At 46.6% G+C, this 26,774-nt stretch overlaps 8 protein-coding genes across 8 annotated transcripts; 5 read left to right on the forward strand and 3 right to left on the reverse strand.

Moving 5' to 3' along the window:
• The first annotated feature begins 43 nt into the window (after positions 1–43).
• Positions 44–1,291, forward strand: GGS25DRAFT_179107 (uncharacterized protein). Its single transcript, XM_049256609.1, has one exon. The coding sequence runs from the start codon at positions 342–344 to the stop codon at positions 1,023–1,025; it is 684 nt and encodes a 227-aa protein (XP_049118802.1). The 5' UTR covers positions 44–341; the 3' UTR covers positions 1,026–1,291.
• Positions 1,214–3,771, reverse strand: GGS25DRAFT_529937 (DUF726-domain-containing protein; the record flags this gene model as incomplete). Its single annotated transcript, XM_049265328.1, has 3 exons — positions 1,214–2,053; positions 2,106–2,939; positions 3,090–3,771. 3 exons carry the CDS (start codon positions 3,769–3,771, stop codon positions 1,329–1,331), a joined length of 2,241 nt encoding a protein of 746 aa, XP_049118803.1. The 3' UTR covers positions 1,214–1,328.
• Positions 3,772–8,457: 4,686 nt separating this feature from the next.
• GGS25DRAFT_519332 (ras GEF) lies at positions 8,458–11,090 on the forward strand (the record flags this gene model as incomplete). The annotated part of the gene is made up of 4 exons (XM_049263689.1): positions 8,458–8,764; positions 8,846–9,049; positions 9,123–10,921; positions 10,998–11,090. The coding sequence occupies 4 exons, from the start codon at positions 8,458–8,460 to the stop codon at positions 11,088–11,090; spliced, it is 2,403 nt and encodes an 800-aa protein (XP_049118804.1).
• Positions 11,091–11,826: 736 nt separating this feature from the next.
• On the forward strand, positions 11,827–16,191 carry GGS25DRAFT_481119 (Six-hairpin glycosidase). Its single transcript, XM_049260149.1, has 9 exons — positions 11,827–12,011; positions 12,063–12,615; positions 12,670–12,708; positions 12,766–12,883; positions 12,946–13,042; positions 13,161–13,788; positions 13,854–14,313; positions 14,365–15,609; positions 15,664–16,191. Exons 2-9 carry the CDS (start codon positions 12,492–12,494, stop codon positions 16,010–16,012), a joined length of 3,060 nt encoding a protein of 1,019 aa, XP_049118805.1. The 5' UTR covers positions 11,827–12,011; positions 12,063–12,491; the 3' UTR covers positions 16,013–16,191.
• A 136-nt stretch (positions 16,192–16,327) lies between these two features.
• On the reverse strand, positions 16,328–17,635 carry GGS25DRAFT_481120 (putative oligomycin sensitivity conferring protein). Its single transcript, XM_049260150.1, has 3 exons — positions 17,308–17,635; positions 16,825–17,142; positions 16,328–16,750 (listed from the first exon to the last, which is right to left on the reverse strand). Exons 1-3 carry the CDS (start codon positions 17,464–17,466, stop codon positions 16,544–16,546), a joined length of 684 nt encoding a protein of 227 aa, XP_049118806.1. The 5' UTR covers positions 17,467–17,635; the 3' UTR covers positions 16,328–16,543.
• A 210-nt stretch (positions 17,636–17,845) lies between these two features.
• Positions 17,846–21,742, forward strand: GGS25DRAFT_481122 (uncharacterized protein). The gene is made up of 5 exons (XM_049260151.1): positions 17,846–18,549; positions 18,609–18,728; positions 18,779–19,045; positions 19,114–20,912; positions 21,019–21,742. The coding sequence occupies exons 1-5, from the start codon at positions 18,334–18,336 to the stop codon at positions 21,215–21,217; spliced, it is 2,601 nt and encodes an 866-aa protein (XP_049118807.1). The 5' UTR covers positions 17,846–18,333; the 3' UTR covers positions 21,218–21,742.
• A 75-nt stretch (positions 21,743–21,817) lies between these two features.
• GGS25DRAFT_481123 (charged multivesicular body protein 6) lies at positions 21,818–23,703 on the reverse strand. The gene is made up of 3 exons (XM_049260152.1): positions 23,180–23,703; positions 22,674–23,037; positions 21,818–22,578 (listed from the first exon to the last, which is right to left on the reverse strand). The coding sequence occupies exons 1-3, from the start codon at positions 23,215–23,217 to the stop codon at positions 22,357–22,359; spliced, it is 624 nt and encodes a 207-aa protein (XP_049118808.1). The 5' UTR covers positions 23,218–23,703; the 3' UTR covers positions 21,818–22,356.
• A 26-nt stretch (positions 23,704–23,729) lies between these two features.
• On the forward strand, positions 23,730–26,764 carry GGS25DRAFT_179470 (AAA-domain-containing protein). The gene is made up of 2 exons (XM_049256610.1): positions 23,730–24,318; positions 24,418–26,764. The coding sequence occupies exons 1-2, from the start codon at positions 24,019–24,021 to the stop codon at positions 26,329–26,331; spliced, it is 2,214 nt and encodes a 737-aa protein (XP_049118809.1). The 5' UTR covers positions 23,730–24,018; the 3' UTR covers positions 26,332–26,764.
• The last annotated feature ends 10 nt before the right edge of the window (positions 26,765–26,774 follow it).

Below are 26,774 nucleotides of genomic sequence, written 5' to 3' on the forward strand. Positions count from 1 at the left end.
ATAGTCTCAGCACATGGACTCATTTTTTGTTTTACTTACATTACTGATGTTCACTTTATAGAGAATTAATCTATAAGTATTTATGTATGGCATTGTGCTGTTTTAATAATTTTGTTCCTGTAGAGGTTCAGATCAGGTACATAGACAATACTTAGACTAATACATAGCCGCCATGTAGTATTCTTCAGCCTCAAGGCCCAGAAAAGCCGAACAGTGAACATCATTTTCAGCAAGGATCTTTCCTTTTCCCTTCTTTTTTTCCGTCTAATAAAGACAACACCAACCTCATGTCCTGATATTACATAGAGGGTATCAAGCAATTCAATCTAAAATGATCTAAAATGAATTCCACAATATGTAGCCACTGCCGTATGGCAATGCGCCAGCCACTCCATTCTATACGACAAACACGTCAAGCATGCGCATCATCCAGAAGGCGCATCTCAAGCTCAGCCCCTTCACCCCAGAGCCTCTCTAGCCTTTTCGAGAACCCCAGCTGGTCCGTTCGTTCGCTTCTACCCTCATCTTCTTCAATATCATCCCCCCCAGAGTCCATAACCCCCCAAACCCTTCACCACCTTCTCCGCCTCTCGGCGCTGCCCCCACCCCAGTCCGACGAGGAGGAATCGCAAATGTTGTCAAACCTCCAATCGCAGCTTCAGTTCGTCAGGGCCATCCGCGAGGTAGACACCACAGGTATCGAGCCCCTGCGCGCCATCCGAGACGAGACTGCGGAGGGTGTGCGGGAACAGACCATTGGTCTAGAGCAGCTCCAAGATGCTCTTGCGAAGGAGGAAGTAATAGGTCACGCGAAACGCCCGCGGAGACGAGGAGGCCTTGCAGCACAGCAGAAAGGTGGATTGAGTCCTGACCCTAGTATAGAAGGTTGGGATGTGTTGGGAGGAGCCAGTGAGACCGTGGGCCAATACTTCGTCGTGCGGTCCGGACCGTCTAACCCAACCAACACCAACGCATATCAGCCAAATCAGGATATAACGTTATTAATGCAAATGCAATCCGATTAAACTACCTAGCCATGCGAATCTTTGTACTAGAGCTGTCAGTACCTTGCCCCTTTAATCCCCCCTAAGAGGTATACCTAGTAGTACTAAACTGATGACTTCCAATCACCTGACCATCATAGTCCGGCCATAGTCTGACCATTCATACTGAGCAAGAACCGTATTTATGCTCAAGCTATGTTCCAGATATGGCTTTTTTCAATAGCCTCCCTAGTCCATAAAAGCCGTCAAGAACGAGAAATACCTGAACTGCCTCCGTGGTCATGTTCCTCCTAGACGATACTTGTACCTTCCTAGACATTGGCCCTACTGACGTCCTAGGTTTGCGCCTTTCATCTTCTTCCCCATCCTGCCAACGACGGTGTCCTTCTTTGCCATGCTACCCTTCTGGACGGAGCTCGTTGGTGTAACCTTGCTCCTCTCTTCGCGTTCTTGGTCAATTTTTATTTCCTTATCCATCTGCACTCTTAACTTCACGTCTTCTTTATCAATTTCGGCATAGTCAATATCCTCTAAGCCCAGTTTCTGGAGGATATGTCCCACAAGATAGCGATAACTAAGGTGGTTGGATACTTTCTCGGTTATATTGAGGTTTTCGACGTCAGGCACACCTTGGATGCATTGTAAGCCAGCAACACCGTATTGCCAACTGCCACTTCGATAAAGGAAACCTAGGATATAGTCGGTCTGAGAAAAGACATTGACAAGTCTGCCAAGGACGACGCTCTTCATCGCTGCCCAAACACGAACCTCGGCAGGGCAGGGGGCGCCTATGATAATCGCGTTTTCAATGCTTGCATAGGACTTCTTCTCGGCCAGGCTCATTAGGCAGGCATAGATTGCGCGGGCACCGAGGCCGTAGCCTATCAACGTGATCGGTCTCTCTCCGTAGAGTCTATTGTGGATAATGTCGGCTAGTATTCCGCCCATCTTTTCTGCTCGAACCATTCCGATACACCATGGATTGTCGATAGTCTTACTGACCTTCACGAGTGGGGCCGGCCATATGGATCGATTTAACCTATCGAATACTACAAAATAGTTTAGCTTATACTTTGGAAAAAACGGAGGAGGGCCACTTACCAGTGTCTGAAGTGATCTCCTTCTTCGCGGCATACCAGGCTGGACTCTTAAACAGAGTATCTAGCGCAGTACCCATCTTTGTCAAGGTCTCCGTATCCCATCGAATGACATAAGCTTCGGTCTGTTGACCTAGAATTTGCCATGACTCGATGATATCATCCTGTGCTGTATACACACCAGATACTCCAAAGGTGACTCGCATTCTGCGGTCTTCGGTACGCACATCCTTGGGATCGATGAAATTAGACTTATCGACTCCGTGTAAAGGTAAGATTCCAAAGTTTTGTACGTCTTTGCCATGCGCTTCAACCGTCTTGCTGCCTTGTCGGGCTCCATACAGACCGAACATGGTACCAACGGTGACGGTATTGTCGTTCATGGCTCCTAGGATTGTAGCTGTTATTGTCGGGTGCAATCCTAGGCCTCCAAAAACGGTGCCGATGCCGGCAACCACGAGGGAGGGGGCAAGTGGAATGCTATCCCCAGTTGTCATGACTGTGTTCGGTCTCCAGCGTCGAGAGGTCTTGGATTGTTCTGATCGCTTCTGTACAACTTCCTCGGGGGCGATTCCCTTTATAATGCCGGCAAGAGCTTGGCCTACTCGACTCTCATCCAATAATAGAACATGCATTGGAATATTCAACGAAGAAGCAAGCTTCACAAGAAGGATTCTTGCGTATGTGGTATATTGATCCACTCCGAGAAGCACCAGCATGACACAGTGCAATATCAATGCGCGCTTCTCTTTGGGGGTTTCCCTAAGAGGCGTGTAGGTTGCGGTGTGAAGTCGGGCAAGGGTGGCATTGGAGACAATTTCGGCTGGTGTGAGGACGGCTAAAATACCGAGTCAGCCTTGATCCAATGATTTCATAAGAAGAGGGTCCTAGTTGGTAGGGTCGTGTTCATGGATTGTTGATGAGAAAAAGAAAGCAGGACAACAGATGGCTTGACGAATGACGTCCACTCGCGAAAGGAAGAACTTACCACTTGGTAACGAAGGTCTTCCTATTGCGGCGTCCGGGCGTCGCCCGACATTTCTGAAATTACCTGCGGGGGGTTGTTCCTCGTTGGTGACATTGCCGCTTGTCCCACCGTTCTTGATGACGATATCCATCATACGTCTCTGTACTATGTGACGCCATTTGGCGAAGTGTGTCAGAATTTCTCGCTTCGTCTCCTCGACGCTTTGGATCAGTATATCTTTCTCTGTTTTGCCGTATATCTCGAGGGCTTCTTCAGGCGAATTGGGGAGCCTCCACTTTGGAGGATCTAGGTGCTTGCCATGTTGATGGGCAGGCTTCACGTTATCTCTCTGAGGCTGAGGTCCATCGGTCTGAGCTTGGTCTGTGTCGATGTACTTATCTCGGTATTTTTGGCTGTTGGGATTAGGAATCAGGGTACAGGTTACCTTGGGGGGTTGGATTCCCTCATTGGGTGCGACCTGTGCAGGAGTGAGAAGATCCAGGTTGAGGAGAATGTGCTTCTGTATCTCATCAGCAGCGCCATTGATGAGCCGGTTAAGCTGTTGCTGTTGAGCTTCACTGAGGACGGAGCTCAGATCTATTTCCAGACGTTTTGGCATTGTACGCCCGCGATTTGCGCCGTGACGAACCATTGCTTGGTCTTCGTCTTCAGACGAGTTGGATGAGATTGAAGAATGATCCATGACTGCAAGAACTCGGTAGATAACAACAAGGGGAAAATAATAGCTCGGTGGGGTCGTCGCAGTACGGTAGTCTCGATGTTGCCTGAAATATCAGGTGAAGTGCGTTCCTGAATTTCAAGGTTTTCAGGCTCTTAAGTTCGCAAGTTGCAAGTTACATACTATGTACACTGTCTCTGAGGTGGATATGAGGGAAAGAGACGATGACGAGCATGAATGCTTGGGTAACCTGCGCACCACTACACCATAAAATGGGAAAGAGCCACCAAAGCTCTCAAACTTTTGGAAACACCGTTTAATAAAAGAAATCGCGGGGCAGACCTACATGTAGGGTAGGTACTTCTAATAATTCAATACCAGGTATTCCAACCAAAGATCTGTACTACGGGACAATGCTTACTGCTCAACGCTCAATGTTTAGTGTTTAGTGTTTAGTGTTTAAGTGTTTAATGCTAAATGCCATGTGCTTGACATTGAACATTGAACATTGAACGCATCAGCATTGAAGACGCCTACATGGTACACATATACGTACAAACGGACGGCTATACAATCCATACATACATACATACATGTACATACTTACATACATGTAGGCATGCATGCGGCAGATGTACATGTATGGGATGGTGTATCGATACCTATGTACTATGTATGACATACGTGCAAAAACATTGAATATATCGGACAGTGACTGGCATCTGTCTGTTCTTGGTGGTCCACACGCTGCTGCCGCTATCCGAGTCTCTTCAATGTTTATGTACATGTAGGTAGACACTACTTACATATATACACTAATGAAGTTCAAGGTTGTTAATTTCATCTGACTTTAGTAGTCGCTTATGGGCATTTGAAATCATTCCAGCAAACTTCTCCTAAAGTGGTTACCACTCCTTTAAAGCTCCAAGTCTCTAAGCCTCAGAACCTTATTTTCTATCATTCAAGTTGCAGCCGTGTGATGAACACGTGCCTTTAAGCGTGGGCTTAGATATTAGACTCCTTTTAACACCCTTTCAAAGAACGTCAAATGTTATACTAGTTAATAAGTATGTAGCTTATAATTAGTTAAGACGGCACAAGACTTTCTCATTCTACTGTACATGGCCCCTTAATGGTCTTCAATGTTTATCTGGCCTTAATATAATAAAGGTAGAACTCACATTTGGCCTTGCTTATTAAATATCAGTTCTTATCGTTCAAGTGAGTACAAGTTATCCAGACAAAGCTGTGTAACTAAGGGATATGGGTAATAAACATACACTTAAGTAATAACACATCACGCTTGTTTCCCTTAAAAAATAACAGGGTTTTCCAATGTTATGGCCAGATATATATATCTACACCCATCTTTTGCTTCTGCTAACCTGGAATAACCATATATACCTAACCCCTATTCGAAACCACATAACTTTTACATTATCACGGTTAGGGTGATCGTGTGCTTGGTAGCTGCTTCAATACGTACATAGCCCCTTCTAAAGAAGCTCTTTGAAGATACATACATATGTAGAACATTGAAGCCGCTCCTGTGTGTATACGATGGATGAGTAGAACAGGTGGAGCAAACACACTCCTGTACGTACATGTACATATGCTGTAGGTAGGTAGGTACCTACATATCGTAAAAAAGACATTGTGCATTGAAGCCTGCACTTTTTCGGCTAACCACAGAGCGGTAATGTTTCTTGTAACGGCACTCTGTGTGACTTCACCAGAACATGCCGCCATAAAGGTCGTGTAGGATATTTGTTAGCTTCGCTGCATGAAGGTACTACATATGGTCTTGAGTGAACTTTAAAACTTGCCCAATTATATATATTTTTACACCTGCCTAGATAATTAAGTGTTTTATTGAGTCAACGCGCCTCTGTTGATGTTGTGTTGGGTACATGTAGATCTTATCGAAAGGATCTACCCGATACGAACTTCAACATTATGTTAAGTGCCGGGTTGGTATGAGCATATGTAGCTGCACCATTAAACTTGTATAAGATCATCTGTAATATACCTACATACCTTTCTATATATACGTATGCAGATATATACTTAATCAGTTTATCTTATGTGCAGCTCCGTGGTAGGTTTCATATTGAGTGTCTACTGCATTATGTATTAGCCCCTATTTGAAGGCATGTAAGGTATAACATAGGTTGGTGTAACAAAGGGTGCCGCCCCTTTATTAATATACGTACAGAACCTCAAAGCCCTTAACAAATATAAAGCTTAGAAACATATATAATCTCCCAATAAGTTTAGTTTTATACTCTTATGGTATAATTATTACGAAGATCTGGTTTTGCGTCAGAAAATAAACCTCATGATTTCGCGAAAGGGGTGTTGTACGAAACCTCCCCCGAATATGGGATAGGAACATCCGTAGGATAGCACCAATTGGCTAATCTATCCACGTGCGTACAAGGAGCTTTCCTAAGAGGATGGACGGCCGCCTGTGATAAAGCAGGTCTGGAGATATCCGATTGGCCTCAGGCCAAACTAGAAGCAGGCTCTGTCCGAGTCTGTCGTAGCTTAGCAGTGGGTTTGCCGCCGGTCGTTTGCATTTGGGAACTTCTTTAAGCGGTAAATGTCTCAGGTAAGCAAACATTAATTGAGATTTAAGTAAGGCTTGCCTTCGGATTTGGCTTTAGAGGAAGATCTATAAGGAAGGTCATCTCAACATTTGAATGGTGAGATACATAGTCGAGTGTTCTGTGGGCAAGTGTTCTGTAGGCACATACATATATGTATGTTGGTGTATACTATCGTACATTAATGCATGCTAACTATTTATACGAAGTATAGTACTATCATACACCTCCGCCGGGATGGTAATTATCACGCTAATTTAGCGGCCTCCACAGCACTATTCCTGACTATGTATTTCTTCAGCGAAAGTTGTAGGCAGAAGTACATAGTCACATGATTACACTACTTGGGCCTTGTACCTTTACATATAACTTTTGCTATGACGGTACTTAGCCACAGTGGGAAATGGTGGGACCACTAAATTAGCGTGATAATTACCATCCCGGCGGAGGTGTAGTACATTCATGTATCTAAATGATAACAAATGCAACAAATGCAACAAATGCGGATGTGCTTGCTTAGCGAGATGCAGGGGTAAGCTTATGGCAGGGAAGGAGTGATCACTGTTGGAGATCACTGTTGGATAGAATAACAGGAATATTGAGAGCGCAAGGACTTCCGGAGCCGCTAAGACCTGCTACATACAGAGCAGCAGAAGCAATGAGGGGTGCCTCGTGGAAGCATGGAGTCTTGCACTAATGGACCCTTGTAAGTGCCAAAAGATGATACATTATCACATACATATGTACATACCAGTCATACCTATTACCTACACGTATGTATGTACTGTTACTACTGTATGTATGTACGGAGATAGCACATAATAGGCAGCACATACCTTAGCACATACCTTGTTAATAATTGATTTGGACATTGAAATGTAATTACCCCAACTGTACATACTAATTTATATACGGAGGCACCCGAAGGAACATTGAAGCAAGCACCACATTTATAGGGACAGCTGAGGGGGGATTCAATCTTCCCGCAACCGGATAATTAGTCTCATCTTGACCCTCCATGTCGTATTTGAAGACCTCTCTCCACCTTCACATCACACCTTCACACATAACACTGCGAACACTACTTCGTGCTCTCCATTAACCAACTACTCCTCATTACTCCCTATTACTCCCTATTACTCCCTATTACTCCCTATTACTCTCTATTACTTTTTATATTCACCTGCTGTTCCACGTTGTTCATTTACCAATCGCCGCTGGTCGACGTTGTAGTCAGTTAGGTAACTCTTTTTAGCCCACGGCACATTTCATACCAAACATTGAAATTTTCAAAGCTTTTACCCCTAACGCGAAGCATCCCGAATGAGATTACCGTGCTAGTCAGTAGGTATGTATTATCCATGGATGTATTTGGCCCCATGGCTCCGATGTGCTATAAGAACTAATATCCGCGCATTAGGTCAGACAGCGCAATATCGTATAGCTCTTCGTCCAATCGATATAACTTATTCCACGGTCGAATCGGTCAATCTGCCTCTCGTATCCTTCGGTTCGTGACCAGTCCAACTGTCTTTATATTATCCACCATCATACACCGAGGCTATTACGTCTATTTGTGCTACGTCGGGTGTGCTACATTGTACGATGCTTTACAACGACTTTCAACCAAGCGAATATTAAACCCTGTACCTTATACTCAAGCGATTCAAGAGCGACGCAATTTATCGAGCCCAATCTAGATTCCGTCACCCGGTCATAGCGCTCAACTTTTATTCTCTACATCCCTGATATCCTAATTCCTATCGATCGAGCACGCCCTTTTCGATCTTAAACCATCTACCCCGAATATCCAACTGTCCTTGCTGGACTGCACCATAACTTCTCCATCTCGCCGAAATCTTGGGATTACCTCAACTCCTTTATCCATCGACCCTTCGCCCGCAAGCATTCTAATATATACTACGGCGAACCTGAAGGGCCATCAAGAAAGACAAAACAATTATAGTCATGATAAACCTTTCGCAATTATCTCTCGCTTGCTCTACGTAAAGAGTTACTTGCCATAGGCGATGCTAATGCTCAGTAATCCCAACAGAGCTCCGTTGGCTGAAACGAAGACGGTCTCGTTCTCATAACTGTCGCCATGGAGAGTATTAACATATGTGTCATAGGGGCCAATGGAGTGGGCAAGTCCCATTTCATACAGAGAGCCATGTCTCTACCACGTGTTCCAGGCCCAAATCCCACAACGGCACGCATTAATATCGACAACGTACCTTACGCGGTTACCTTATTCGAGTTGGATCTTGAATACTTTGACGTAGATCCCGATCGCCAAATTAAATGGCCGAAACAAATGGGTGGTGCCATATTACCTTGTGTAAATGGCGTCCTACTCTTATATGATGTAATGAACCGAGAGAGTATCATAGAATTACCTCAAATCTTGAGTAAGTAGTCACCGACGCTACCATCTACTTTAGGTGGCTTGGAGCACCCCATAGACAAGGGTTGGAGTCTAACCTGAATAGATGCCCTGGTCAATTCGTCTTTGCCCGCAGTTCTCGTTGCGACGAAATGCGACAATCCGGAAACCTCGAGACATATCGACACCGAAGCAGTTTCTGCAGCATGTCAATCGTGTCTTGCGACTTACAAGACATCTGCTAGCAAACCGGAGAGCGCAAGAATAGCTTTGTCAACACTTCTCAAGCATTTAGTGTTAAGAAGCCAAGGTATGTGTTGCGCTAGGGCTGCCTGTCTACAATAATAACCACATGTTCAATTCTTGCTAATGATAGTCAGTAGAGGGTGATAGCGAAGGAATGGGTCCAAGGCGTAGGGCAGCTTCCGCTGCGCACCTGGACTTGCAGTTAGAAACAGCAAGCGCCAGGCCATTGAGCCAACACAGTAAACACAGTCGCGCTAGTTCGGATATGTCGCTGCTTCAAAGCTTCCCTCCCCAATCAAGGGCGGATTATCGACACTCAAGGTCACCTCGCGTTGATTATACAGGAAGTCATGTGACCAGTCAATTCCCGGATAGTACTGACGACGACCCATCCCATTCCGTTTCTAACATGCTCCGTACCCCAGGCATAAGATTGGACCGCTCACAACATACCGCTTCGTTCTTCGACATCGAGGACTCCGACGCAGACTCGTTGCGATATTCCGACGACATACCTTTACTGCAGCGGAGCGACGAGACGGTTTTTGAACGTCCCGCAAAGAAACTCGGCGTCACTTTCGATGAGCTGGTAGAACGTCTTATCGGACCCAAAATGTCGAGGGCAGACAACAACTTCATGGACATTTTCTTGTGCTTATACCGAAAGTTCTCAACTCCTGGATTTCTATTGTCCTCTCTCTTATCCCGCCTAGACCGTGTCAAGGACGACAAATCTGTACATTATCTTACCAAGACTGCCGCGCAACTTCGAATTATTGAGGTAATTGCTAAGTGGGTGGGGACATACCCTGGGGATTTTGCGCGACCAACGACAAGAAGAAACCTTGAGGACATCATCAGACATTTATCCTCCGAGCCTATATTCTCTGCGGCTGCGCAGCAAATACGTAGGACTCTAGAGTCCAGTACAATCGAAGCTGACGACACAGGGTGGGAGAAGTCTGATAGTTTCGAGGACTCAATAGACGAAAACGAGGCATTTTCCAATTTCACAAAAGACTCTTCGAGGCGTTATGCCGATCTATCAGAGAGTATAAGCTCTTTGGGTGTGGACGACCAAATCGAACGACGCCCTTCGGCGAGTTCGTCCTTTCAGACGGATGGTGGGGCGGCTGGGAAGATACACTCATTCCAGTTTCACTCATACGAAGACTACGAACGAGAAGCCGCAACAATGGTTCCCACATACACATTACCTCTACATAAGTTCCGTTATCACATATTTATGGCCACGCTAAACGACGACATCGCAGACGAGATGACGCGTATTGATTGGGTCATGTTCTCCTCGATTCGCATACGTGACTTAGTTCGACATGTCAGCTTGACTGCCGAGCAAAAGGAGAAGTGCAAGGCTATGAAAAACGTGAATCGGATGATTGCCCATTTCAACCACATTGCATCTTGGGTTTCTAATATGATCCTTATGCGAGATAAAGCTAAGCACCGGGCGCAGATGCTCGAGAAGTTCATGAACATTGCTTTGAAGTTGAGGCAGCTCAACAACTACAACGGTCTCGCGGCCATGTTAGCTGGCATCGGCGGAACGGCTATCCATCGTCTTTCCCAGACCCGGGGACTCGTGTCGACTGACGTGCAGAAACGGTTTGCGAGACTGCAACTCCTGATGGGATCACAAAAGAGCCATTTTGCGTATCGGCTAGCGTGGGAAAACTCGCCATTTCCACGCATCCCATTCATCCCGTTACATCGTCGAGACATTGTTGCGGCTGAAGAGGGTAGCAAGACACTTGTGGGACCGCAAGGCGATCGAATCAACTGGAAAAAGTTTGAAATTTTGGGAGAGATCCTCCTGCCAATTATGAAAAGCCAGAATACACCGTATCCGAATTTGTCCAGGCATGACACGGCGAGGGAGCTTATTCTAGACTGCTTGATGCCAACAGACGAAGAGGTAAGACATCCACCAACAAGCTTATATGAAGCTTATATAATCCGAGTACACAGTGGGAGACTAACTTGACATGTAGGACATTTATCAGCGCAGCATTGAGGTAGAGTCGCCTAGTGGTGGTTTGATCGACCCTGGGAAGAAGAAGTTCCCTTGGTTTGCGAAGTCATAAGTGGCAGCGTCCGTCCTTTCTTGTGGTTACTACTACTGCTACTGTGTTGTTTAGTTTATCGTTCTTGGGCATTCACGGATTGATGATATTATAGTAAGGTTTCTATGGAACCCCCATCCAATATGTACTTCTCAATGGTGAAGCTATAAAGCTACCTAAGACCTAACATATGAAGGTATGATAACGGCATTGTAATCATTTGGGTTTCATTTGGTTGTCTTAACAAATTTTACGAGATAGTGCTAAGACAAAGGCGGAATACGGGTGTCTAGACCATTCTATGGTCGTGGATCTTTGTATTATTGGCGCTTAAACCTCCAAATACAGATAATTATCATTGTCTGTTGAGATGTCGATACTTTTGAGTGTTACGTACATATACCAAGAGACGTATCAAGAGGGACGACAAGGGGATGTACATATGTAAGGATTCAACTACATATTGACTATACATGTATGTAGATGTATGTTGGCATGTGCTTGCGTATGTACCTTACCTGCCTACCACTGTGCAGAGTCTGCAGACTCTGGAGTATCTACATGTAGTATCTAGTATCTAGTATCTAGTATCTAGTATCTAGTATCTACCCTACTACTAGGTAGGTAGTAGGTACTCTACATTACAGTATGTACATACTATGTAGTACCATTAATAACATTGAACTACATACATGTATATATTATGTGCATACATATGAATACCTAATGATGTCATCTAACCCCCCACTAATGCTCTTTTTTTTTCTTCCCTTTTTCCCCTCATTGCGCATGGCGGGCTCCTTTCCCTCTTTTCCCCGTTACGGCCTAAGAGGTCTAGAAGCCCAGAGGCCTTATTAGATACCTGACGCAACTACAACACTACAACACTACAACACTACAACACTGAAATCTTTATCAATGCTATGTACAGTACTAACCTAGGTAATAAGGTAATACTTACACGTTGATTGCTGTGGCTAATAGCTAATGTAGTTACTACTAATGTACCTTATTAGCTACCTTATCTACCCTACATGTAGGTAGCAGGTAGAAATCTTACTAGCTCTCCCCAAAGCTGCATAGTCGCCAACTCATCGGCTTACCTGAACGAGATAGTCGTCGTCAAGCTCTGCTCGTGTACCTGAACTGATCTACTGTGCAAACGCCATTCCCGTCTTCTTCCTTATTGTCACATACTCCCTGTCACATCCGTCACATTCTGTCACTCTGTTTCCTCTTGCAAGTGTCTCTCTCGGTGTTTTGTTGAAAGCTAGTTCGCCCACCCGCCTTTTAACCTCCCACAAACACAATATCACAACTTATTATAGAGCCTGTTATAATATCTTTCTTTTGGCCGATAACTAGATACTAGATACTAGATACTAGGTACCTAGGTAGCTGAGGGCTAAGTAATCTGCAAATATGGTTGTAGTCGACAACTACGAGTACCTCACCGAGGAAGAGAAACGCCTCAGGGAGGATAGCAACCGAAGTAAATATTGGAAGAAATGGGGTCCTTATGTCGCTGAAAGGCAATGGGCTACAGGCAAGCAAACCAGATAAGCCCCCTCCATCCGGTCAAGCAACTAACTATTCGTAGTACGAGAGGATTATAGCGCAGATGGCGATGCTTGGAGTCGTGGGTTATCTCTCCCTCCTGCGTAACCGTATCGACACTGATTTGTTTACTTGTAAGATTTCACACACGACGACGCACGATCTCGAGCATTTCGTTGGGGTGAAGATGGTATTGCTGGAGTATCAGACACTCATGGGCTGCAGAACATCGCCTTTGCTTTTTGGAACGAACAAGAGTATGTGCCTGCTCATTTATGCCTCATTGGACCTTGAGACGTTATTTGCTCACAATAGTCAGCCCATTCCTCAAAGAGCGGCTTTTCGGCCTGGCAAACCCTCAGGGGAATCATGGTGAAAGTATCAAAGAAGCACATTTCCACGTTGATAACACTCCTGTAAGTTTTGCAACGCCTTCTGTACAAACCAAATTTGTTGCTAATTATGTACTTGCAGACAGTAAGATACGCCGGATCTTATCACCTCATCCCTACCCCCCTACTGACGACTCCCTAGCATTCCTACATGAAGTACCTCTACAAATATCCACAGAAAGCCTTCCCATACAAGGATCTTTTAGAGACGAACGCAAAAAGGTCGAAGATTGAGCAAGAGTATCAACTCATCGACACTGGCATATTTGACGAGGATAGGTACTGGGATATCGTAATTGAGACGGCCAAGGAAGCAGATGATCCTGATGAATTGCTCTTCCGGATTACAGCGTGGAACCGAGGCCCGGATCCAGCTCCTCTTCATATCATTCCCCACGTCTGGTTTCGAAATACCTGGGCCTGGGGAAGGGAGCCAGAGGATAAGAAGCCCGCTATCTCCGAATATGCGGAGGGTATGGCTAAGTCGAAGCACCATAAATTAGGTGATCGATATGTGCTATTATCACCTTCTCCGGGTGTTGGAGTCAGTGGTGAGGATGTTCAGCCAGAACTCATCTTTACCGACAATGACACCAACTACGAACTGCTCTATGACGGAGAGAACAAGGTCCCGTATGTCAAGGACGCATTCCATCAGTATATCGTCGACAGCAAGAAGGAAGCGGTGAACCCAGCAAAGACTGGCACCAAGTGTGCCGCTTGGTTCCAATTCAACGAGTCAGGGGGCGTTGCCCCCGGCGAATGCGCTGGTATGTTGTTGGCTTTAATCACCACAGGAAAAATATTGGAATATTGAGCACTAACACATTGGTAGTTGTTCGTTTCCGATTCTCGAGAAAGGACGAGCAATACCTCGATGAAGAGGTTTTCGATGAGGTAATCGAAAAGAGACGCGAGGAAGCAGATGACTTTTATTATAGAATCAGCCCCCTGCCAATGTCCGATGATCTTCGTAATATCCAACGCCAGGCCTTCTCGGGCATGATGTGGTGCAAGCAATACTACCAGTTCATCTGGGACCAGTGGGCAAATGGCGACCCTGCCCAACCACCTCCCCCCCCTGAGAGGAAGGCCATCAGAAACGCACAATGGAAACATTTATACATTGATGACATTCTATCTATGCCTGACTCTTGGGAGTATCCCTTCTTCGCCGCCTGGGACTCCGCCTTTCACTGTATCCCACTTGCCATGATCGATCCAGATTTTGCAAAGAAGCAGATAGACCTTTTCACTAGAGAATGGTACTGCCATCCAAATGGCCAACTTCCTGCGTACGTTTCCCAAATTTACACAGACCCAGACAGTTATTAACCAAGCTACAGATACGAATGGAACTTTGGTGATGTTAACCCACCAGTTCATGCGTGGGCTACTTTCCGAGTGTTCAAGATTGAGCGTAAGATGTATGGAAGGCAAGACATTGATTTCCTAGAGAGAGTCTTTCAGAAATTACTGATGAACTTTACCTGGTGGGTTAATCGAAAGGACATGGATGGAAAGAATGTCTTCGAAGGAGGTTTCCTTGGACTGGACAATATTGGCCTCTTCAACCGCTCTGAGCCTCTTCCTACTGGAGGTGTTCTTGAACAGGCTGACAGTACAGGGTGGATGGCGTTTTATTCGCTATGCATGCTGAACATCGCCCTTGAGTTGGCTAAACATCGCCGGATTTATGAGGATATCGCCACGAAATTCTTCGAGCATTTTATCTTTATCAGTGATGCTATGACCTTCAAGTCCGGCGACAAGGATGAAAAGTCACTGTGGAATGACGAGGATGGTTTCTACTACGATGCCATCTCCTGGGGTGGCCCATGGATTCAACAACTTCCTGTAAGGTCGCTTGTAGGGCTGATCCCGCTCTACGCAACCCTTACTTTGGAGCCAGAACTCATCAACAAGCTGCCGTCCTTCAAGAAGCGGGTAGATTGGTTTGTAGAGAACCGATGTGACTTGGCAGAGAGGAACATGGCGAGTATTCGGAAGAGAGGCAAGGGTAACCGTATCCTCCTTTCCATGGTGAGCAAGGATCGTCTAGAGAAGATCTTGAAGCGCATGCTTGATGAAGACGAGTTCTTCAGTGAGCATGGTATTCGGTCGCTTTCAAGATACCACAAAGACAATCCGTACTCGATGGAAGTCAATGAACAAACGTTCACAGTGGGGTATGTGCCAGGAGACTCAGACAGTGGGTTGTTCGGTGGCAACAGCAACTGGAGGGGCCCTATTTGGCTATGTGTCAATTTCCTCCTGGTGGAATCTCTGCAGCGATTCTATCTATTCTATGGACCTAGCTTCCAAGTTGAATGTCCTACTGGATCTGGAGAATACATGCATCTTGGACACGTCTCTGAGGAGATCCAACATCGATTGCAACACTTATTTGCCAGAGGCGACGATGGACGTCGGAGTATTAATGCTGGAAGCGATTTGCTTGACTTTGACCCCCACTGGAAAGATAATATGTGGTTCCACGAGTTCTTTGATGGCGACACTGGTCGTGGCTTGGGAGCGACCCATCAATGCGGCTGGACGGGTCTGATCGCTCGGATGATCCACGATACGGGGTAAGCTACTTTGAAAGAATGATTATGACGTTCAACTGCTAACACATGAAATAGCATCAGCTGCCGCCTCCCACAGACTCCACGCACACCATCTGTAGGCATGGCGCATTACTTCGATGATATCTTCCACCGCAATATCAACATAACCAACTCCGCCAAACCACACAAGGGGCATATGCGGCGGTCATCTACAGCACGGTCTATCAGTGCACGTAGCGACTTTGACGCATCTGTCAATGGCGACGACTTCGACACTCGGAGCGTTGCACCAGATGACCCTGAACGCGAGGCCTTGCGAAAGGAAGCAGACAGCCACTTGCATCAGTACATCTCGGAACAACTACAGAGAGTTAAAGACCATGACGAATTCGCCGATGGCGATGAATACGAAACTCACTTATAGATGGGAGCTATACCGGAAAGACCAGGGGTCTAGAAGGGTAAAATAAGACTCGCGTGAGTATATGAGGAGAACAGGCTTAGGTAGAGCATACGCATACATAGGCTGCATGAATACTAGATGGGAAACAAGCTGGTATACGGTGAGATGATAGTCTTAATATGAAGTCTTTACACAATCGACCCAAATCGACCAGCATGTTAATGCCTGTTGTTACTTGTTGTCACTAAAAAACGGTAGAGTAATAATAGTTGGTGCATGCAGCGAGCGTTTCCGAACGGAAATATGCTCTGTTGCGATGTGAAAGCTAGTCCAATATGACGAGCAATAAAAGGAATCTTCGATTATTGATTCTATAGATGGAGAGTCAAAGTAGCGGGACGAAAAACTTCCTCTATTCTACGAGCCTATACACATAATGGCATGCATGCATCCTTTAGAGAGAGAACCACAGCCTTTTAGTTGCAAATCGTCTCCCCCCTCTCTCCATAGCAGCCCCTATGCTCACACGAAACAAAGAAGACATGATTTTTTTTACAGGGTGTCCGTAAGGAGCTTGTTCAGCTTGGCAATCTTGGACGAGACGGAGACGTCGATTGTCCTGTCGCCAATTTCCACAACGAGGCCGCCAACGATGTCCGGGTTGACTTGGTTGGTCACCTTCAGCTTCTTGCCTTGACCCACGTACTGAGACTTGGCGACGGCGGATTCGAGGCGGTTAAGTGTCTTGTTATCCAATTGCTATTATTCATTTGTTAGTTATGTAATTTGGTCGGGCTGACATGCTAAGAAGATCTGGACAGGATATATCGTACCTGGGCGCTGGTGACGACCATCTCTACCTCGCCACGGGATGCGCTCATGATCTCGCCAAACTTTGCGCAGATGCCCTGCAGTATTCCCAGGCGGTTGTTCTCGGCGAGAGTGGCGAGGAAGTTCTTGACGGTTTCGTTGGCGTTTGCGGCGCCAATGTTCTTCTGCAGCTCAGCGACGATGGCGCTCTTGTCTTTGGCGGAGAGCGTAGGCGTGCTTAGGATAGAGTTGAGCTTGACATCCTTTGTGCAGAGGTCGTCGAGGGCGCCGAGAGCCTTTGCGGTCGGGTCGAGCGAGGATGTCTTCACGGCTGCCGTGTACTAAATAGCTCATCCAGTCAACACAGGTCTTATTCTATAAGCCTCTTTTTTCTTCTTTTTCTCTCATAGCCCCTTCCGAGCTCCGGTCTCTTCAATTGACTATCTACTACAAGACATTGATAGTCTATATACTGGGATATTAAATCTCGCAAGGGAGTTGCGTACCAAAGCGGTGGCATAGGTACCATCGAGACCGTAGACGGCGACTGGGGGCTTGACGTCTTGAGGTGCAGCAGCGGCAGCGTAAGAGCGTACGGGAGCCCGGGAAAGGGCCCGCTGAGGAGCGGCAGCTCGAATAGAGCGGATTGCCTGTCGGGAGAACATAACGGAGTTGAAACGAAATTAATATAGGAAGGGGAGAGAGGGTGTTTAGTGGGATCGTTTCGGCTTTTATTCAATTGAACATTTGAAGTCTCGCAAGAATTCCCCAAGTTCAACGTTCCAACCTTGAACCGGCAAAGTTTAGTGGGTCAAATGGGTGTGTGGGTCCGATTTTATCAATGTTCAAAGTTCAAAAACAAAAATGAACTTTCCGAACATTGAAAACTTGTGAGCAAAGCCACACAATCTGCAAAGCCACAGTTGGCAACTGCTGCACTTACCACATGCACATGCATGTCATGTGTACCTAGGTACTAGGTAGTAACTAGGTACCTAGTACTAGGTAATCTTTGCCTGAAACCTTCCAAGTTCCCAAGTTCCCAAGTTCCCAAGATCATTTCCATCTTTCCAACTACAATACTTTCTCAAATCAACGAGACAAGTATTTTTCTTGGGCGCATTTCTTCGCTCAACCCAACCGCGATCTTTTTCTCATTTTTCTCCGTTTCCTTTTCTGTCAACCGCCTTTAGAGGCATTTGGTTTTCTGATAAATCGTCTTCTAGCATATCACTTAGGTATACTATTGTGACATCCAACATCTTAGGTTTCCTTATTCAAGTTGCCTTATTCTAGTCGGTCTCACCATCTACCTATTGCAACAGGTAAAAGGACCTATTTTTTCTTTCTTGCCTTGATCTATTTGCCATCTGGTGTTCTGGCTCTTCAGTACAAGACGCGAAACGCGCTTGGATACAATACGGTAGTCAATCTGCCTCGTAGCCACCATTACATTCTTTTTACTACTGTTCCAGTATCAATCACTCACACGCTGTATCCTTCTTATATGGTAAGGTAGCATTACTGTCAAAATGGTGAGAGAAAGAAAGAAGGCCCCGGTGTCCACCCGAGGCATACGGGCTCTCAATCGCCGTACGAAGATAGACAGAGTACAGACTCAAGCGCAACACCAACAGCAGAACGATTGGCGCACACTAAATCCACTGAAGGCGCCGCCCAAGATGAAACACAAGACAACATTTGAACTAGTACAAAATACCGACAAGAAGAAGAAACTGGAGTTCAAGGTAGCTAACTGGAGGCTGTATAGCGGGTGACAAGAATGAGCAATGCTGACCAACAGTAGATTACTACCGATCGACACCCGCCCCCAGGCTTCGAATTCATCCCCATAGGACATCCAACCATATCGCAATTATGCAAAGATCTATCGAGAGAACAAGACGTTATGATCTTCATCGTTTCTGTATGTTTCGCCTCGGTCTTGGGTGTTTTCATTATCTAATCTCATTCTAGGGCGCCAAGAATCCTGATAACCTTGACCACCACATGAATCGTGTCGGCTACCATTTTCGCGAGGCCATCGTGGAACGGGCTCGCGCGAAGCTCATGGCAGATGGGCAATCTCACGAGATTCCTCAGTCTCATCTTCCAAGCAAACCAGAGCCCATACCCCAATCTCAAGAAGAAATTGACGCCCAAGCCGATGCAGTTCTCAAGGACCTTTTCCCAAGAATACCCAATACCGATCGACGCGAAATCATTCGTCATGCATTTAAAAAAGTAAGTTGATCAACCCTACGTTACTATGCCCACGCGAAGTAGTATTAATGTTGCTGTTCATCATATAGGACGGCAAGTTTCATGGCGAGTCGAGAGTTGGCTTGGCCCAAGAACTGACTTTAGCACGTCGAGTTCAGCTTGCTGCGATCGCTCACATCCGGCACACGCATACTCGCTATGACGAACTACTGAAGCAGACGAATTGGAACAACGCTCGCAAACTCGTAGAGAAACCTTGTCTAGCCATCATCGTCAAGTGGCGAGGAGACGAAGAGACTGGCCGTGACCAGCTCGATGAGATCCTTCGTGAAGTCATCGAAATATCGGACACAGAAGATTCCGAGGATGATATCCCAGTTATGGCCCTCGCCGCGGAATCCACGCCGGCAAACCGTGTCAGCATGATGCCTGCTGCTACATTACCAGGATATGCGCCAGGATTGCAGGCTATGAGGTCTGCAGATCAGCAACCACCTTTGGTTCAGAGACGTGACCCTTCTGTTCCAATTTCCCTAACACCCACCAGACAGAAAGCGATTGCAAGAGCTGAGAAACGGAGTGCTCGTAGGACGCAACGTTTTAGGAGATATGCTGCTGCTGCCGAAGCTCTCGCAAGTTCGTCTGGCCCTGTCAATAATGCCAATGACAGCAATGCAGTTCCCATCGATGCTGTGGCTGTGGATTTAACTAGAAGTCCAGGTTCTGTTCATATTGCTAGCCGTGAGCCGACAGTAGCGGCTCGCGGTACTCCTAGCCTTGAACACATGGCTCGTCGGTTTGAGTTGCGATCCGGGTCACATCGATTCAATGGCGAATCCCCGCGAGGAAACTCGGGCGCAGTGCCGCCTCTCAACTCTCACACAGTCCATGATTACAGGTCACCACAACTGATGTATAACCAGGAGAATGTTAGGCCCAAAGTTGGGTATACATTAGCAAATTCTGGCCAGTCACAGGTTCCAATCTCACCCATTAGAAATGAGCTGCAAGACATGTTGATTCAATCTATTGAGCCCGCATCTCCCGTAGCCTCTCGGCAATCTCAGAACGCTTCTCGTATGTTACATGGTGAGCCTCATTATCTCGCAGAAGCACCCCGTCTCGTTTCTCGAGCGGTCTATGAACCCGTGAGTTCTATCTCACATCCTAGGTCGCCCAGGGTGGTGACGCATGGTGGTGAGTTGGCTACAAAGCAGCATCATGTTGCGGAATATCCCTATGGACAATTTGATGCTCACAACGGTCGTTTGGGCCGAGCTGACAACCCGCCACACGGGCTATTTGAGTACCTTCCAGACAGGCCTGTCTCATCGTTCAGAGTTGCAGACCGGGCGTTACCGCAGAGCCGGCCCTGGCCTGCTTCCAGTGAGAGCGCGGCTCGTTATAATAGTGATGTTTCATATAGGAGCAGGGCACATCCTATTGTTATCGATGATGAGGTAGCTCTTCAACCTCGTCAAGTAGTTGAAATGCAACGGCACCAGGATGCGGAGCACCAAGTCTCTTATTACAGAGCGGAAAGGCCAATGAATGATGTCCCCGTTCGTGGAGCTACTCGGTATCCAGAAAATGGTCGAATCGTTTATATTGATGACCCGCCTAGTCGATCAAGAGGTAGACTGGAATACTACCGGGAGCCTATGGGCCAGCCCAGTCACAGAGTGTCTTGGCACCAAGAATCCAGCCCTCATAGGGCTCCAATGACAGATCTACGAGGTCACGTAGTATCCGGTAGTCACTCAGATTATGACTCTATTCGTCACGAAGAATCTGTACGTAGTCAATATCTGGTTCGTGAACCAGTAAATCGACCTATGGATGGTCGAGAGATACGGGCTGTCCCGCCAGGACCAGAACGCCCCGAAGTGTAAGTTGCTGAGTCTTAAACAAGAGCACTAGATAGTCTAGGTGGAGTGACATCTACATTGACTTTTGTGCCAAGTTTTGTTGATGATGAGCTAATCCAAGTATAGTCGGTACGCAAGCGGTGCCCACCACGACTTTTACGAACGTTCGAGTTATGCGCCAACTTCGAACCCGCCTCAAGATAGACGAGAAGTTTATCGATATCCAGTGGAACAGCCCGCCGAAACTATGATGCCGCATTTCGAGCATCGATATGCCCACCAGCCCCAACTTGTAGCTCCTCCGTCTCACGGTGGCTACAACTAATTATTACAAGATGATATTTCAGCATCACATTCTCAAGGGTGGCAGTATAGTAAGAAGGGTGGATTCTAAACCCTGAGGAGATAACTAATTCATGACCCCAAGTCAATGAACTTTGGGGCGAATAAATCTCGATGGTTTTGTCAACAGGGTCAATCGGTAGATGGAATGGAGAGCTCCCGGCATGATTTTCGGCACAATGGCATTTGAGATACCCTTGCGTTTTGTTCAGCATTTGAAGATTTCCGGCATCACTGCATGGCTAGGCGTTATTGACAACCTGCATCATGGCATGAAGCATATGGTGGATGGTGGATGGTAAAACAGCCATACCAGGCTCAATCTCAAAGTGTACAAAGGTTACATTTTCGATTTGGCTACTTAGGTGCATAGGCCTTTGGCCATCACTGGGAGATGCTTTCCCTACCTAGTAGTAGACTATACATTAGGTACTCCAGTAGCTATATAGCACTCGTGCGTAGAACACTATTACGGTAGTGATTCTTAATGAAGAAAACAACAACTAAATATTTCAAATCTTTTCTGCCATTGGTGATTGTTGCTTATACTCGTGTTAAACGGGATGCTGGTGGAATGGCATTGGTCCAATATTCATTAAGAGCTTTTTGAACGGGCATTTAACTAATATAATGAGGGCATCATCAAGTAAGTAATTGACTACTCGGTACTTCATAAGCAGTTTGATAATCTACCATAGAGAACTAGTAAATCCCATGTCTATTTGGTTCCTCGTCACGATACCTCATATACCTAACTAACTTGTCTTCAACGTACAAAATCTCTTCCTAAAGGGGGTTGGATATTCAAAAGAGGGCGCAAAGATTTATCCCCTGATGCCCACTATGCCAGAGATTTCCAACATCCATGCGTCGATGTTTTGTAGTTGGTAGGTAGGTAGGCAAGTTGGGTTATGATTCGTTGTTTGCTTCCAGATGGAATCCAGCGTATCCTATGGTGGTGGTCTATTTCCTCCGTGTATCTTTGTTCCCCTCCCCTACCTTTTCTCCTTTGCTTGCTCCTGCTCTTGCTTCAGTTTCTGCTCCTGTTATGCGTCTATGTTGGTAGATAGGTAGGTAAGTGGGTGTAGGTGTGCTAGATGACTAGTAAATGTGTGATCATCACTAGGCAAGCATGGCCGTTCTTTCCGGCTCCGGGTCCGGGTCTTGGTGTATGGCTGATGGTGGTTGTGGTGATTCTTTGAGTACATGCTTGGCTAGTTTGGTGTCTGGTACGTTGGGTAGGATCGCCGGGCCGTTGACCTCGAGCTCGAGGGCTGCTAGTTCGTCTTCGACTTCGTCCTCGTCTTGGTTGGATATGCGGCCGCCGAGCATTTCGCTGATTTCCTATAGTGGGAGGGAAAAGAGTAGTGGGTTAGTATAATGCCAGTAGATAGAGTGTAAGGAGATAAGGAAGGGGAGTAGAGAGGGGGGGCATTTACTCTTTGGTAAGCAATGGCATCAGCGCTCTCGCCCATAAGCTTCTCGACGTGCTCGATGCCGCCCATCTCGGCGTGGATCTCCTTGAGGACGCGGGTGCCCTGCTGGAGGCCGAAGACGATGTCCTTCTGGATGAGGGCGAACTCGACGTTGCGGGTCAGCTGCTCGAGCTGGGCCAGCTGCAGGTCCGTCTTCTCAAGCAGGGATTCCTGGTACTTCTTCCGCCGCAGGGAGAGCAGGGCGCGCTTCTTGTCGCCCGCCGCCAGCATCTGCCGCGCGATGGCCGTCTCCTTGTCCGTGAGCACCGTGATCCGTCGCTGATACTGGTGCAGCTTGTCGCGCTGCAGCTTGAGGTCGAGGATCGCTCTATTCGCGCCGAGGGAAAGGGGGAGGGTGGCGTGTTAGTGAACTCAGTCTTTGGCGTTTTATTCCAAAAGAGAAACTTGAGGTATGACAATACAGTTTTCTGAGGTAAGAATTCAAAATTTATAATAAAATATAAACTTACTTGTCTTGTGCGGTCACTCTGCTCGGGTTGTTCCCCATGTTCGCCGTATCCTGCTGGAATCTTCTTCTGGTTTGGGATCCGAAGCGCGCATTGTCTGGCCCAAGAAACCCAGGGATTGTTTTTTGTTTCCTTTTTGTATTGGACAAGTCTCTTTGCTAGGAGTGATGCCTAGTCTAAGGCGGCTAGCACTTGGTGAGAATCATGTGCCTGTCTGTCGTCGGTGTACAAGGGAGAGCGATGTCGTCGGTGTTGAGTTCCAGGTTATGGCAGGTGGGCTTGTCTTATCGATTAAAGGAGGCTCGTACTACCGTAATGGGTTACTGGGTACAATACAAAGTAGTTAAGGTCATGCTACCTAGTATGATGCTACCGTTTCAGAGGCAATGCAATGACGCAGCTTCGACATGTTCGAATCGAAGTCACATACATGACCCGTTCTTAACCGAAACCTTGAATTTGATCTATGTACATTGATATTGCATACTACTAAGGTTAGGTAACTAGTAGTAGTAGCATTTGAATTTTGAACGTTCAATGGGAGACTCTTGCCCTCAATGTTCAACAGTTAAAATGACAAATTGTGGTCTGTGCATATCTTAAATGCTCCACTAAATCTCACCTAGACGGCAAGGGTCTTTTTTTTTCTTTAGCTCAATTACATGAATTAAGATATCTAAGAGCACATTCATACTTTCATGGCCTAACTTACATATTCAATATTGAACCTTGGAATCTTTAATGGTTATATCAGGTCATCCAAAAGTCTCTTGTTCTTCTTTACTACCTAAAAAGACTGGTGTTGCTTGCTACATAATCCCATGTAGCCATCTGATTCAATAATGTCCTCCAAGGTACTCCATGGCTTAGACCGTGATGTGTACCAAATAATCAGAAAATTTGAGGATGAGCTTGAGCGAGATAGCCAGGGAACAGACAAGGGCAAAAAGAAACCACCAAAATTTACAGTGTCTGGTGTTTACGATTCCATCAAACGCTCTAATTCGAGCCTTGCACGTCTAAAAAGGCGACCACTAGAAGACTCCATCGAGAGGATCCTCCGCCTCCGGAAAGAAGAAAGAAAGGAAGAAGATGAAGAAGAAAATTTAGAACAGGCTCAAGAAGAGTCCCCGAAGCCAAAGGTAATGCGCCAGTGGTTATCCTCTAGCTAGACCCATACCTGGCTTCATAATAATCCCCTTTCCATGGGCTATCAAGCTAATTCATTTACACCTATGTAGGAAAGGGATTATTTTGTCATGAATAAGCACATAACTAAGACCTGGAACCTGCCTGGGACTCCAAACACAAACTCACTTGAGACAACCACCCCAAACGGAAATGCCTCAGGGGTAGAAAGGCAATCTAATGGAGAGGCCAAAGCTAAAAGGCGAAAAACTGAAAAGCCCAAGGAAGATCGCAACCCGCCTAGCGATATTTCCTTGCATGACCTTGGTGGCATGGATGATGCTATCAGGGTCCTCGCTGAATCTGTTACCTTTCCTATGCGATTTTCCGAGGAATGCCTTGAAGGCGGCGTAGAGGCTGCTCGCGGTGTTTTGTTGCATGGCCCGCCGGGCTGTGGAAAGACTATGCTTGCTAATGCGTATGCCGCCGCGCTTGGGGTGGCATATATACCCGTCTCGGCCCCTTCACTTGTCGCTGGTATGTCTGGCGAGTCCGAGAAGAAGATCAGAGAGCTCTATGACGAAGCCAAATCACTTGCGCCGTGCCTGATTTTCATCGACGAGATTGATGCTATCATGGGAAAACGCGAGAATGCGCAAAGAGAGATGGAAAAGAGAATAGTGGCGCAGATGCTAACCTGTATGGATGATTTGACACCTCAGAAGCTGGGAGGTAAGCTCGTGGTGACATTGGCTGCAACAAATCGTCCAGATAGTATCGACCCTGCTCTCCGAAGGGCGGGACGGTTTAACCGAGAAATAAGTTTAGGGATACCGAACGAAGCTTCACGTGAGGCTATATTACGAAAGATGCTGTCAAAGAGCAGAGTCTCTTCGGATGTGGACTACAAACTATTAGCAAAGAGGACCCCCGGCTTTGTCGGCGCTGATTTGAAGGATGTGGTTTCTGTGGCCAAGAACGAAATGGCTAGGGCGGCCATGTCTGACTTGACGCAAACAGGTCCCTTGGAGATGGATATAGACTCTGATTATCAGGTACCACCAGGACTTCGCCTACACCTTGCGATCATGGGAGCACCCGACGGGGCTGTACCCAAGGACAAGCTTATACTAGCAATGGAGCACATGCTAAGCGCCATTGGGAAAGTGCAGCCGTCCTCCAAGCGAGAGGGGTTCACAACGATACCTGATACAACTTGGGCGCATATTGGCGCACTTCACGACATCCGAGAGCAGCTTGAATTGTCTATCGTGGAGCCCATCCAAAGCCCTGAACGATTTGCAAGTAGGGGACTCGAGGCACCATCAGGTGTGCTTTTATGGGGACCCCCTGGATGTGGTAAAACCCTGCTAGCGAAAGCAGTGGCAAACGAATCCAAGGCCAACTTCATTTCGGTAAAGGGACCAGAGCTATTGAATAAATATGTTGGGGAATCAGAGCGTTCGGTCCGTCAAGTGTTCAGCCGAGCCCGCGCATCAGCTCCATGCATACTATTTTTCGACGAGTTGGACGCCCTGGTTCCCCGACGTGACGGAAATGGCCCCGATGCCAGCGCTAGAGTGGTAAACCAGCTCTTAACAGAATTAGACGGCATGGCCAGTCGGTCAGGCGTTTACGTAGTTGGGGCTACAAATCGTCCAGACATGATCGACCCGGCTATCCTCCGTCCTGGCCGGCTAGGAACCAACATATTTGTCGACCTACCCGATGCAGATGGACGAGTAGAAATTCTGAAAACGCGCATGAGGCGTCTACTGCCATCATATACACAGTACGACGTATTAGAGGCAGTAGCTCGAGACGATCGGTGCACCGGCTTCAGCGGCGCCGACCTGGACAATCTGCACGTCGCGGCCGGCCAAGCCTCGGTGAAGCGTGCTAAGACTAGAGGCCCGGACACGATCACTTTGGAGGACTGGGAGTCGGCGCTCAACCAAGTCAGGCCGAGTGTGTCTAATAGCCACTCGAGTAAATTCCGAGTCTTGAAGGAAATGGGCTGGGATTAATTTACTATGTTACGGTCCTGGGTGCTGCCACGTGATATAACGATATACATAAAGGTCGCGTCTAAAAGTGGTGATGAATAACTAAAAGATACGACCATTCATTCAATGTTCCCAAAGCTATTTTATGGCGCCATTTAGTACTTACCTCCCTAACCTAGGTTAGTGCATATAGCCCTGGAGGTTATCCATGGTACGCTTAGTACGGAAGTTAAATCTTCCCTAGTAGGGTATTAAATCGTCTTAGCCGTAGGTATGTCAGCTGTCATCTCATTGGTCAATGGACTTGAATCATACCCATGCAAAAATTCCTATAAATACATACCTGTACATACTACATACTACAGTCTCCAAATATCTACGTCATGAAGAAGGCGGCTCTACATAGTGATGGGATAGGTCACAGACTCACAGGTGGTAATGCATTAAAGTTGATTAGGCTATAC

Source organism: Hypoxylon fragiforme (assembly GCF_022984875.1).
Source record: "Hypoxylon fragiforme strain CBS 206.31 chromosome Unknown GGS25scaffold_3, whole genome shotgun sequence".
In the NCBI taxonomy this organism is placed as follows: Eukaryota; Fungi; Ascomycota; class Sordariomycetes; order Xylariales; family Hypoxylaceae; genus Hypoxylon; species Hypoxylon fragiforme.

Excerpts from the sequence above, each read along its gene's own strand:
- GGS25DRAFT_179107 (XM_049256609.1), top strand. The coding sequence starts at position 342 with ATGAATTCCACAATATGTAGCCACTGCCGTATGGCAATGCGCCAGCCA.
- GGS25DRAFT_481119 (XM_049260149.1), top strand. The coding sequence starts at position 12,492 with ATGGTTGTAGTCGACAACTACGAGTACCTCACCGAGGAAGAGAAACGC. Across the intron at positions 12,616-12,669 it reads TGAAAGGCAATGGGCTACAG|TACGAGAGGATTATAGCGCA; the intron begins GCAAGCAAACCA and ends AACTATTCGTAG. Across the intron at positions 12,709-12,765 it reads AGATGGCGATGCTTGGAGTC|ATTTCACACACGACGACGCA; the intron begins GTGGGTTATCTC and ends TTTACTTGTAAG.
- GGS25DRAFT_481120 (XM_049260150.1), bottom strand. The coding sequence starts at position 17,466 with ATGTTCTCCCGACAGGCAATCCGCTCTATTCGAGCTGCCGCTCCTCAG. Across the intron at positions 17,143-17,307 it reads GTACCTATGCCACCGCTTTG|TACACGGCAGCCGTGAAGAC; the intron begins GTACGCAACTCC and ends TGAGCTATTTAG. Across the intron at positions 16,751-16,824 it reads TGGTCGTCACCAGCGCCCAG|CAATTGGATAACAAGACACT; the intron begins GTACGATATATC and ends AATGAATAATAG.
- GGS25DRAFT_481122 (XM_049260151.1), top strand. The coding sequence starts at position 18,334 with ATGGTGAGAGAAAGAAAGAAGGCCCCGGTGTCCACCCGAGGCATACGG. Across the intron at positions 18,729-18,778 it reads TTATGATCTTCATCGTTTCT|GGCGCCAAGAATCCTGATAA; the intron begins GTATGTTTCGCC and ends ATCTCATTCTAG. Across the intron at positions 19,046-19,113 it reads TTCGTCATGCATTTAAAAAA|GACGGCAAGTTTCATGGCGA; the intron begins GTAAGTTGATCA and ends TTCATCATATAG.
- GGS25DRAFT_481123 (XM_049260152.1), bottom strand. The coding sequence starts at position 23,217 with ATGGGGAACAACCCGAGCAGAGTGACCGCACAAGACAA. Across the intron at positions 23,038-23,179 it reads AGAGTGACCGCACAAGACAA|AGCGATCCTCGACCTCAAGC; the intron begins GTAAGTTTATAT and ends CGGCGCGAATAG. Across the intron at positions 22,579-22,673 it reads ATGCCATTGCTTACCAAAGA|GAAATCAGCGAAATGCTCGG; the intron begins GTAAATGCCCCC and ends CTCCCACTATAG.
- GGS25DRAFT_179470 (XM_049256610.1), top strand. The coding sequence starts at position 24,019 with ATGTCCTCCAAGGTACTCCATGGCTTAGACCGTGATGTGTACCAAATA. Across the intron at positions 24,319-24,417 it reads AAGAGTCCCCGAAGCCAAAG|GAAAGGGATTATTTTGTCAT; the intron begins GTAATGCGCCAG and ends ACACCTATGTAG.